Source organism: Erpetoichthys calabaricus, chromosome 1, assembly GCF_900747795.2.
Source record: "Erpetoichthys calabaricus chromosome 1, fErpCal1.3, whole genome shotgun sequence".
Taxonomy (NCBI): domain Eukaryota; kingdom Metazoa; phylum Chordata; class Cladistia; order Polypteriformes; family Polypteridae; genus Erpetoichthys; species Erpetoichthys calabaricus.
In genome coordinates, this window is record NC_041394.2 from 23515997 (window position 1) to 23528989 (window position 12993).

Here is a 12993-nt window from a genome sequence, read left to right on the forward strand (position 1 = left end):
ACCCCAGTTTAGCAGTAGTCAGGCTCGCCTGCAGCTGCTCATTTGGACCCTTCTCTAGTTGTTGTTGAAGCTCAGCTATTTGATTTTCCAGAGCTGCCATTTCTGACCGCAATACTTGGGTGACATTTCTGGTATACTCCTGACACAAAGCCCGGATGTGACTCTTCCCAACCTCCCACCACTGTTGTAAGCTGGTGAACTCCTTCTTCATAGCCTTCCAACCTCCCCAGAAATGAACAAACAACTCTTTAAAATTCTGATCTTTAAGGAGGAGTGTGTTAAAATGCCAGTACGGACTACGGGGTTTGTACACATTAAAAAGAAGTGAACAACACACCAGACTGTGATCGGAGAAGCCAGTAGGCACAATAGAGCACACCTTAAATAACCCTAACAGGTGCTTAAAACTGTAAAAATGATCGAGTCTCGCCATTGAGATCGTGTTTCCACTCGTCCTCCCCCATGTGTATTGCCGACAGGCCCCATTTTTAGACCTCCATACATCTTCCAGCCCAAAGTCCTTAATTATTTTTCCCAGAGCTCACGCTGAGCGAGGGTGCGGTTCCAGTCCATTGTTTCTATCCATCCTTGAGTCAAGTGTACAATTAAAATCCCCTCCTAACACCACCACTTCCTCAGGGTCACACTCAGATAACAGATCTCTTAACTTGGTAAAGAAGTGGAGCCTCTCCTCACCCTCATTCGGGGCGTACACGTTAACAAAAGTGACAACACTGCCTTGAAGTTTTACTGTCACTTTCAAGAGTCTCCCTTTCACCAACTCATCAGTCCTGCAAACTTCTACTTGCAGCCCACCAAGAAATAAAATGGCCACTCCAGCGCTAACATTTGTCCCATTGCTAAAGAAAATGTCCCCTTTCCAATCCCTGCTCCACTCCCACTGATTTTGCTCATCAATGTGGGTTTCTTGTAGAAAGGTGACATTCAAACCTTTTTGTCTTATAAAATCAAAAAGTGCGACCCTCTTATCTGCACTTCTCCCCCCATTAATATTTAGGGTTCCTATTTGTACACTTGTCATGATATCTGAATATAAAGATGAACACACAATGAAACACAGAGACCACCACAAATACTGTGGAGTGGATTTAACAGGGGGCTTAGCCATTAGGGGGTGTTTAAATTAGACTGTTTCCTCAGTTTACTTGTTAAATTCTTGAGCCTCACGAGCTCTTTAACGTCAAACATCGCGGAGGCTGCTTTGTCCCGCCGCAACCCGCGGACAGACGATATAAAGAGCTCAATGTCAGGGAAAAACTCAGCCACGTCCACCCCCTTTTTACCGGCGGTGTTCACCAAAAAATCTTTTACACTCTGAGCGCTGTAACCCCCCCTGGCTTTTAACTCTGGGGGCTCCGAGGCAGCAGACCCATTGGAAATATTACCGTCATCGGTCTCTTCCCCGACATTCCTCGCAATTGAACCGTCATCGGCCGTCTCCGCGAAGACGGGAACATCCTCCTGACAAGGACCATAGGCGGGATCCTCTCCAATGACCCCCGAGCCCTGACTTAAAACAAGTTTCTTACGTGCCCGCTCTTCTCTTTCACCTTGCCTCTTCTGAGCAGGACGTTTAAATTCACCTTTTTCTTCAGGCTGATTGCTGCCTCCCTCGTCCATGTCTATGTCACCCCACACACTTTCTGCTGCTGCTGCTGTCTGACCTTCATTCTCACTACCGCCTTCATTCGGCTCATCCCTGGGAGGCACCTGATCCTCTAGCCCCTCAGATCTTGAGGCATTTCCATTCTTAACACCCCGCGCCTCTACAAGCGCCTCTGCGCCATCAGCCACTACTGGACGATCTTTCACTTCCTGCCCTTCTTTTTCCGTAACTGCATGGTCAGTTTTCTTGTGCCCATGTTGTCTCTCAGGACACTGTTTGATTAAATGGGCTTCACTCCCGCACCCAAAACATCTCATTTCATTCAAAGTGACAAAAATTACATAATCAAACCCGTCCACTCTGAACTTCATTGCCACGTTTAAATCATCGTCCATTCTATTTAAAACCATATAAACTTGTCTCCTAAAAGACAAGACATGTTTTAAATCCGACGATTTACAGCCTAAAGGGATATAACGAATTTTAGACACCAAACGTCCATGCCGCTCCAACTCTTTTGCTATGGTTTCATTCTTGAGAAAAGGCGGCGCATTCGAAATCGTCACTCTACGGGACGGGACGGCTAAAGGGGAAACCTGTACAAAGGAGCCATTTATAACAACCCCTTTCTCAACCACTATGGGAACTAAATCCTCAGAGCTCAGGAAAGCAACGATAGACCCGCTCATTCGTGAAGCCGACTTGATATTCTCACAGCCTACCACTTCACCTACCGCCAAAACCCCCGCCTCTAAAGGAACAAACTCCTCCGATAAAAGTTTAATCCCATGGCAGCGGCTCAGACGTTCAAGATTCGCAGCCATTGCGGCTGCCGTGGCCTAAGCCACTCAGTACAAAACAAGTTTTAGCTGTTTACACCAAAGAAAGAAAGAAATAAGTAAGTAGAATATCAGAAGAAAAAAGAAACACCACACTCACCGCACCGCGTCAACCAACAGGTACAAACGCACACACTCGAAACAACCATCCAGCATGCACAGCGACAGCGAAACAGGAAGGAGATAGATAGATAGATAGATAGATAGATAGATAGATAGATAGATAGATAGATAGATAGATAGATAGATAGATAGATAGATAGATAGATAGATAGAAATGAAAGGCACTATATAATAGATAGATAGATAGATAGATAGATAGATAGATAGATAGATAGATAGATAGAAATGAAAGGCACTATATAATAGATAGATAGATAGATAGATAGATAGATAGATAGATAGATAGATAGATAGATAGATAGATAGATAGAAATGAAAGGCACTATATAATAGATAGATAGATAGATAGATAGATAGATAGATAGATAGATAGATAGATAGATAGATAGAAATGAAAGGCACTATATAATAGATAGATAGATAGATAGATAGATAGATAGATAGATAGATAGATAGATAGATAGATAGATAGATAGATAGATATGAAAGGCACTATATAATAGATAGATAGATAGATAGATAGATAGATAGATAGATAGATAGATAGATAGATAGATAGATAGAAATGAAAGGCACTATATAATAGATAGATAGATAGAGAGATAGATAGATAGATAGATAGATATGAAAGGCACTATATAATAGATAGATAGATAGATAGATAGATAGATAGATAGATAGATAGATAGATAGATAGATAGATAGATAGAAATGAAAGGCACTATATATAATAGATAGATAGATAGATAGATAGATAGATAGATAGATAGATAGATAGATAGATAGATAGATAGATAGATAGATAGATAGATAGAAATGAAAGGCACTATATAATAGATAGATAGATAGATAGATAGATAGATAGATAGAAAGAAATGAAAGGCACTATATAATAGATAGATAGATAGATAGATAGATAGATAGATAGATAGATAGATAGATATGAAAGGCACTATATAATAGATAGATAGATAGATAGATAGATAGATAGATAGATAGATAGATAGATAGATAGATATTTTTTTTATTTTTAAAAACAAACTTTATTGAATAAACACAGAAAATAAATCATAACAGTAAACCAAACTCAATCTTAAGTCATACAGAACACATATACACACATTCCTATTTATGAATATTCAGTTTCAAAACATTACATACTCAAATTGTTCTTTAGAATAAAATCTATATATATATATTTATCTAATCCCTCCCATTGTTTCCACCTTCCAATCCCACTTATCCTTCGTATTCTTTATTATCTCAAAGTTATAAATAAGTAAAAAACAAAACACCAAACTCAGAGCACAAATTGTAAATAATAATCTTCATCACATTTACAAAGTACATTATTTACGCACCACAATTCTTTAAACTGTGCTAAATTATTCGTAGACTTATAAAAATTAAAATCCACTAATATCCTACTTTCGCGCATTTTTCTAAAAAAAACAACAACATCTTCAATCCCACTCCCAGTAATTTTGTTTTTACGGGTCTTCCATATTGATAGTTTTGCTTGCCCGATAATAAAATTAATTAAGATCATATTCTCTCTTGTTTGTCGTGTAATTTTCACCCCAAACACAAACACCGTGCTATTATACGGGACCCCCAGCCCTTCTACTATTATTTCTATAACACTAAAGAAGCTCTGGAGTCTCTCACAGTACATAAAAGCATGAAACACAGTTTCCCGCAGACCACAGAAAGGACAGCAATCAGAAACCCCCGGACATATAATCGATAAGAAGGAGTTCACCGCTAGTATCCCATGCACCAACCTCCACTGTAGGTCTCCCACCCTACTGGCCAATGGTGGCTTGTACAACGACCTCCAGGCGGGGTTCAGTCCTTGAGGGGCTCTGAGTTTGTCTCTCCACGGTGTGTCGTGTCTTCGTGTCCTCAGCTGTTCCAGGTTGTTCACCTTCACGCAGATCCTATAGAGCTGCTTCCCTGGCACTGTAGGCAGAGATAACGCCTCAAGAGAACGTAAGGCTAAAACTTCGGTCTCACTGTCCCTCAGTTCAACAGCTGGAGATACAGTAAGCATTGGAAAAGGCGTTTCATCACTTGGTTTCAGTCGTGAGGTGAACATTTTGTGCAGGAGTGTCATGGATTCCCCGTCCAGTGATGATTGTATCCGACACAGAAACTTCTCCATGAGGCGTACTGAGTGCACTCCTGTTTCCTCTGCTACCACCTGTGCACTTTTCCAAGTGTAATTTTCCCAGTCAATGATGTCCTTTATTGTGGTTATTCTATGTATTATGAAATGATGAATAAAGTTTTCAGAAAGTCCTGTAGCAGTGCCAACAGCAGGATTGTAGAGCAGCGGTTCATCAAGGACCCAAAAAGAGGAAAGGTCATCACAGTCCTTTTTGATCGATAGCAGTTGTCACGCTGCTAGAAGGCTTTTATAAAACTCTGGCACATGTAAAGTCCCGATCTTATCAAAATGGTAGAGCAGTAAACTTTTACCAAGTCCCATATGCCTGGCCTGTTTAAAGAAAAGTACGGCCAAGTTCATCCACTGGCTCTGCTCAACAGGGTACAGCAGTTTCTGAATGGTCTGAAGGCGGAAAGCAGCAATCCTGCTGGTAATGTCAATAAGTCCTTGTCCGCCTTCATCCAACGGCAAGAATACCACTCCCTTCCGTATCCAATGGGTACCATTCCAAAAGAAATCCATGATCGCTTCTTGTATCTGCTGAACAAGCACAGGTGGAGGTTGCAGACAAATACATTTGTGCCACAGGCTGGAGGTCACCAGGTTATTAATTACCAGCATCCGTCCTCTATAAGATAACTGAGGGAGTATCCACTTCCACTTAGTGAGCCGAGCTGTAACCTTGTCCAACAGACCCTCCCAGTTCTTTTGGATGTAGTGGTCATCTCCGAGATGGACTCCCAAGTACAGGAAACCCCCAGTGGTCCACTGCAGACCCCCTTCCAGTCGAGGAGGACTACATCCTGTCCAGTTCCCAACCAGCACTGCACTGCTTTTATTCCAGTTAATTTTGGCCGATGACGCTTTACTGTAATTCCGCAGACAGTCAGTTAGTTTGTCCAAATCCTTTTGGCCTGAGATGACAACTGCGAGATCATCAGCATAAGCCGTGACTTTCACAGGGTCCATGTTGCAGTTGGGGATGGTGAGACCAGTCAGCACCTTCCTCAGGTGCACCAGGAATGGCTCCAACGCCAGAGCATACAACATACCGGACAAAGAGCAGCCCTGTCTGACTCCTCTTCTGACGCTGAAAGGTGCGCACAAACCACCATTGACCTTAATTATACCAGAAATGTCACTGTAAAGTAATCGAATATAATTAATAAAAGACTCCCCAAACCAAAAAGCCTTCATGGCATTCCATAAAAAAGAGTGACTGACCCTATCAAAAGCTTTTTCCTGGTCAAGAAATATAAGACCAGTCCGAAAACCAAACAGTTTTGCAGCAGCTAAAATGTCCCGAATTAAAAAAATGTTATTAAAAATGGACCTGCCAGCCACGCAGTAATTCTGATCAGGATGCACCAGTCTCCCCAAAACTTGGACCATCCTGTTGGCTAAGGCTTTAGAGAGAATTTTATAGTCTGCGCATAAGAGAGACACTGGCCGCCAGTTCTTAATGAGACACAAGTCTCCCTTCTTCGGCAGCAGCGTGATCACAGCTCTACGGCAGCTTTGAGGTAACAAACCAGTTTTAAAACTCCACCGAAACACTTCTAGCAAGTCCAGTCCAATGACATCCCAGAACTCTTTGTAAAATTCCACTGGAATGCCATCGATTCCCGGGACCTTCCCTGTGTTCAGCTGTCCCAGGGCTTTGGTGAGTTCTGCGAAGGTCACCTCACTATTTAGATCTGCCACGTCTGCATTGGGAAGTTGCGGTAAGTCCTGCAAAAAGGCCTGTTGGTCTTCACTGCCACCATCTCCATCTGCAGCAAACAAAAGTTTATAAAATTCGCGGACCACCTGCCTTATCTCACTGGGCTCTTGTGTCTCTCTGCCATCAGGTGTTCTTATACAATGTAAGAGCTTACTCTGCGAGTTTTTTTTCTATAAACCAAAAAAGTACTGCGTTGGTGCATCCATCTCAGTCAACCGCTGAAAGCGGGCCCTCACTAAAGCCCCCTGAGCCCTGGTCTCAAGCAGGTGGGCCAACCCCAGTTTAGCAGTAGTCAGGCTCGCCTGCAGCTGCTCATTTGGACCCTCCTCTAGTTGTTGTTGAAACTCAGCTATTTGATTTTCCAAAGCTGCCATTTCTGACCGCAATACTTGGGTGACATTTCTGGTATACTCCTGACACAAAGCCCGGATATGACTCTTCCCAACCTCCCACCACTGTTGTAAGCTGGTGAACTCCTTCTTCATAGCCTTCCAACCTCCCCAGAAATGAACAAACAACTCTTTAAAGTTCTGATCTTTGAGGAGGAGTGTGTTAAAATGCCAGTATGGACTATGGGGTCTGTACACGTTAAAAAGAAATGAACAACACACCAGACTGTGATCGGAGAAGCCAGTAGGCACAATAGAGCACACCTTAAATAACCCTAACAGGTGCTTAAAACTGTAAAAATGATCGAGTCTCGCCATTGAGATCGTGTTTCCACTCATCCTCCCCCAAGTGTATTGCAGACAGGCCCCATTTTTTGACCTCCATACATCTTCCAGCCCAAAGTCCTTAATTATTTTTCCCAGAGCTCGCACTGAGCGAGGGTGCGGTTCCAGTCCATTGTTTCTATCCATCCTTGAGTCAAGTGTACAATTAAAATCCCCTCCTAACACCACCACTTCCTCAGGGTCACACTCAGATAACAGATCTCTTAATTTGTTAAAGAACTGGAGCCTCTCCTCACCCTCATTCGGGGCGTACACGTTAATAAAAGTGACGACACTGCCTTGAAGTGTTACTGTCACTTTCAGGAGTCTCCCTTTCACCAACTCATCAGTCCTGCAGACTTCTACTTGCAGCCCACCAAGAAATAAAATGGCCACTCCAGCACTAACATTTGTCCCATTTTTAAAGAAAATGTCCCCTTTCCAATCCCTGCTCCACTCCCACTGATTTTGCTCATCAATGTGAGTTTCTTGTAGAAAGGTGACATTCAAATCTTTTTGTCTTATAAAATCAAAAAGTGCGACCCTCTTATCTGCACTTCTCCCCCCATTAATATTAAGAGTTCCTATTTGTACACTTGTCATGATATCTGAATATATGGATGAACACACAATGAAACACAGGGACCACCACAAATACTGTGGAGTGGATTTAACAGGGGGCTTAGCCATTAGGTGGTGTTTAAGTTAGACTGATTCCTCAGTTTACTTGTTAAATTCTTGAGCCTCACGAGCTCTTTAACATCAAACATCGCGGAGGCTGCTTTGTCCCGCCGCAACCCGCGGACAGACGATATAAAGAGCTCAATGTCTGGGAAAAACTCAGCCACGTCCACCCCCTTTTTACCGGCGGTGTTCACCAAAAACTCTTTTACACTCTGAGCGCTGTAACCCCCCCTGGCTTTTAACTCTGGGGGCTCCGAGGCAGCAGACCCATTGGAAATATTACCGTCATCGGTCTCTTCCCCGACATTCCTCGCAATTGAACCGTCATCGGCTGTCTCCGCGAAGACGGGAACATCCTCCTGACAAGGACCATAGGCGGGATCCTCTCCAATGACCCCCGAGCCCTGACTTAAAACAAGTTTCTTACGTGCCCGCTCTTCCCTTTCACCTTGCTTCTTTTGAGCAGGACGTTTAAATTCACTTTTTTCCTCAGGCTCGTTGCTGCCTCCCTCGTCCATGTCAATGTCACCCCACACACTTTCTGCAGCTGCTGTTGTCTGACCTACAGTCTCACTACCGCCTTCATTCGGCTCATCCCTGGGAGGCACCTGATCCTCTAGCCCCTCAGATCTTGAGGCATTTCTATTCTTAACGCCCCGCGCCTCTACAAGCGCCTCTGCGCCATCAGCCACTACTGGACGATCTTTCACTTCCTGCCCCTCTTTTTCTGTAACTGCATGGTCAGTTTTCTTGTGCCCATGTTGCCTCTCAGGACACTGTTTGATTAAATGGGCTTCACTCCCACACCCAAAACATTTCATTTCATTCAAAGTGACAAAAATCACATAATCAAAACCGTCCACTCTGAACTTCATTGCAACGTTTAAGTCACCGTCCATTCTATTTAAAACCATATAAACTTGTCTCCTAAAAGACAAGACATGTTTCAAATCCGGCGATTTACAGCCCAAAGGGATATAACGAATTTTCGAAACTAAACGTCCATGCCGCTCCAATTCTTTAGCTATAGTTTCATTCTTAAGAAAAGGCGGCGCATTCGAAATCGTCACTCTGCGGGACGGGACGGCTAAAGGGGAAACCTGTACAAAGGAGCCATTAATAACAACCCCTTTCTCAACCATTATGGGAACTAAATCCTCAGAGCTCAGGAAAGCAACGATAGACCCGCTCATTCGTGAAGCCGACTTGATATTCTCACAGCCTATCACTTCGCCTACCGCCAACACCCCCGCCTCTAAAGGAACAAACTCCTCCGAAATAAATTTAATCCCATGGCAGCGGCTTAGACGCTCAAGATTCGCAGCCATTGCGGCTGCCGTGGCCTAAGCCACTCAGTACAAAACAAGTTTTATCTGTTTACACCAAAGAAAGATAGAAATAAGAAAATAGAAATCAGAAGAAAAAAGAAAACCCACACTCACCGCACCGCGTCCACCAACAGGTACACTCGCACACACTCGAAACAACCATCCAGCATGCACAGCGACAGCGAAACAGGAAGGAGATAGATAGATAGATAGATAGATAGATAGATAGATAGATAGATAGATAGATAGATAGATAGATAGATAGATAGGAAAGGCACTATATAACAGATAGATAGATAGATAGATAGATAGATAGATAGATAGATAGATAGATAGATAGGAAAGGCACTATATAATAGATAGATAGATAGATAGATAGATAGATAGATAGATAGATAGATAGATAGAAATGAAAGGCACTATATAATAGATAGATAGATAGAAAGATAGATAGATAGATAGATAGATAGATAGATAGATAGAAATGAAAGGCACTATATAATAGATAGATAGATAGATAGATAGATAGATAGATAGATAGATAGATAGATAGATAGATAGATAGATAGATAGATAGATAGATAGATAGAAATGAAAGGCACTATATAATAGACTAGCAAAATACCCGCGCTTCGCAGCGGAGAAGTAGTGTGTTAAAGAGGTTATGAAAAAGGAAAGGAAACATTTTAAAAATAACGTAACATGATTGTCAATGTAATTGTGTTATTGTTATGAGTGTTGCTGTCATATATATATACATGTACACATATACACACACATATACACACATATACAGATATATTATATATACATATACACATATATTTTTTATATATATATTTTTATATATATATATATATATATATATATATATATATATATATATATATATATATATATATATATAGATACATACATACATACATACATACATACATATACACACATAGATGCACTTACAATAACATAGAAATCAATATAAACAACATTAACATCATTATCATATGAGAATATGAAGTAATATATAAGAAGCACATTTCATCCATCCATCCATTTTCCAACCTGCTATATTCCCAACCACAGGGTCACGGGGGTCTGCTGGAGCCAATCCCAGCCAACACAGGGCACAAGGCAGGAACCAATCCCGGGCAGGGTGCCAACCCACCGCAGGATACACACAAACACACCCACACACCAAGCACACACGAGGGCCAATTTAGAATCGCCAATCCACCTAACCTGCATGTCTTTGGACTGTGGGAGGAAACCGGAGCGCCCGGAGGAAACCCACGCAGACACGGGGAGAACATGCAAACTCCACGCAGGGAGGACCCGGGAAGCGAACCCAGGTCCCCAGATCTCCCAACTGCGAGGCAGCAGCGCTACCCACTGCGCCACCGTGCCGCCCACATTTCATATAAATATTAATTATTAAACAGTAAAATCTTCTTCTATAATTTGCTACCGTGGCTTTTCGTTGGTCTGTCCAGGATTTTAAATGACCTGTAGCTTGCAAACCGTTTCACCTATTGACTTGAAATCTGGTACACATATAATACGTCACGTCTGCTATCCGCTTTATGGGTGATGATTGTATTACTCTTTTTATGTTTATTTTATTTTAGAATCAACTCCTATCTGCGCACACCAGGGCGGCCGTGGGCAGATGCGTATGGTGTATTCACTCCATGTTATCGTGCATTGCGCTGTCACTGGTATTTTGATAAAAGAATTTGAACAATATATAAGAAGCGTATAAATTATTAAACAGTAAAACATTAACATTTAAGAAGTAAAGTTACATTGAGTACTACTGCAGTGCCTTCGGGTATACCTCATTTTTTCTTTGCCCATTACATGCTTAAATGTATACATTTTTTGGTGTACCTACCCGAGAACACGCGACATATAACCGAGCGTGGGAGAAGCATGGATTTTAAACACGCGTTGAGTTCATCTGCTGGTCTCCCTCGTGGAATAACTGGTAATGTTTGACTAAAATGTACAGCGAGTAAAACAACATTACCTCCTTTTTTTTTTTTACGATCTCTGAGATCTTGCTTTTTTCGGTTCAAGGCTTCATAAGCTCTTTTATGTTCCATGGTGTACTTAATAAGTACTAATTATCCCAAACCATCATCTTTGAATGTTGCAAGACTTTGGCCTTGTATGTAGATCGGGGTAATTACATTCATTGCATTCCTAGTCTGAATCACAATCTGATTGTATGGGTGGTTACCTGGCACTGTAGGGTTGCCACCCGTCCTTTAAAATACGGAATCGTGCCGCGTTTGAGAATGAAATTGCGCGTCCCGTTTTGAATCAATACTGGACGGGATTTATCCCGTATTTTTTTTATCATTTTTTTTTTAAAGCAGCGTGTCATGCAAATCATCCCACACGCATTTTATGAAGATGCCTCCTTTCCTACTTTTGATTGGGTAATACTTGATGTCATCGTTAGTTTGATTGGTCTTTTTAACTGTCCAGTGAGGAGGGCGTGTCTTTTAAGTACAGTCTGCAAAGTGTTGGCACTGAGATGTGGCGTCAGCGCGATAGTTGAAGCCCCTAACGTTGCGGTCAGCAAGTCGGCTAACATCCGCCATGTGCCGTCTTTCAGTTGCGAGAAGCAGATCATAGAATGGTTGAAACTGTTGCCCTTAACGTTGCGCCACGGCGTGTGGTTCGTTTATACCTCGTGTCTTCTCATTAAACTTTTATCTTGCGAATATGTTATTGCAATCCGCAGCGGGAGCGTTTCTATAAAGTTAATTTAAACTTACGTTTTACACCGTGCTTTGTTTCCCTTATGAACATGCTTGTATGCTTCACTCGCTCCGTTCTCAATTGTTTAATTAATTTTTTGCTCTTCGCTGTTTCCGGCTGTTCCTCCATTTCCCCCTACTTCGTTCTTTTATCTCGCGAATATGTTATTGCAATCCTTAACGGGAGCGTTTCAATAAAGTGATTGAAAATAGTTTTGCATTTACCTTTTTAGTAAAAGGCGAGCTTTTAAGCCTGAGAAATCACCCCGTAAATGCAGACGTTTAATTGCACATGTGTTAATATGTATGGTTACACAGTATTAAAAGACAGTGAACAACGTCAGTTACCTTTGTTCCCGCGTTTGATAAAAGGTGAGCTTTTAAGCCTGAGAAATCACCCCGTAAATGCACACGTTTAATTGCACATGTGTTAATATGTATGCTTACACAGTATTAAAAGACAGTCAAAAATTAACGTCATTTACCTTCGTTCCCGCGTGTGACTCGTGCTGTAAATCTCTTCCTTGTTTTTAGTTCACGTGATTACGTAGGAGGCGTGATGACGCGATATGTGACTCCGCCTCCTCCATTACAGTGTATGGACAAAAAATATGTTCCAGTTATGACTATTACGCTTTGAATTTCGAAATGAAACCTACCTAACTGTTGTAAGTAAGCTGTAAGGAATGAGCCTGCCAAATTTCAGCCTTCCACCTACACGGGAAGTTGGAGAATTAATGATGAGTCAGTCAGTCAGTCAGTGAGTGAGTCAGTCAGTGAGGGCTTTGCCTTTTATTATTATAGATAGATAGATAGATAGATAGATAGATAGATAGATAGATAGATAGATAGATAGATAGATAGATAGATAGATAGATAGATAGATAGATAGATAGATAGATAGATAGATAGATAGATAGATAGATAGATAGATAGATAGATAGATAGATACTTAATTTGTCCCCTAGGAGTTATTAAGAAGAGAGTAGTAGTGCTGCTGTGTCCACGTGGGTTTCCTTTG

General features: G+C 41.7%; 1 protein-coding gene across 1 annotated transcript; it reads right to left on the reverse strand.

Moving 5' to 3' along the window:
- Window positions 1-872: 872 nt before the first annotated feature.
- LOC127525935 (uncharacterized) lies at window positions 873-9207 on the reverse strand. The gene is made up of 2 exons (XM_051919272.1): window positions 8328-9207; window positions 873-1571 (listed from the first exon to the last, which is right to left on the reverse strand). The coding sequence occupies exons 1-2, from the start codon at window positions 9205-9207 to the stop codon at window positions 1129-1131; spliced, it is 1323 nt and encodes a 440-aa protein (XP_051775232.1). The 3' UTR covers window positions 873-1128.
- Between the last annotated feature and the right edge of the window lie 3786 nt (window positions 9208-12993).

Excerpts from the sequence above, each read along its gene's own strand:
- LOC127525935 (XM_051919272.1), bottom strand. The coding sequence starts at position 9,207 with ATGGCTGCGAATCTTGAGCGTCTAAGCCGCTGCCATGGGATTAAATTT. Across the intron at positions 1,572-8,327 it reads TCCTGCTCAAAAGAAGCAAG|GTGAAAGAGAAGAGCGGGCA; the intron begins GTGAAAGGGAAG and ends AGAAGAGGCAAG.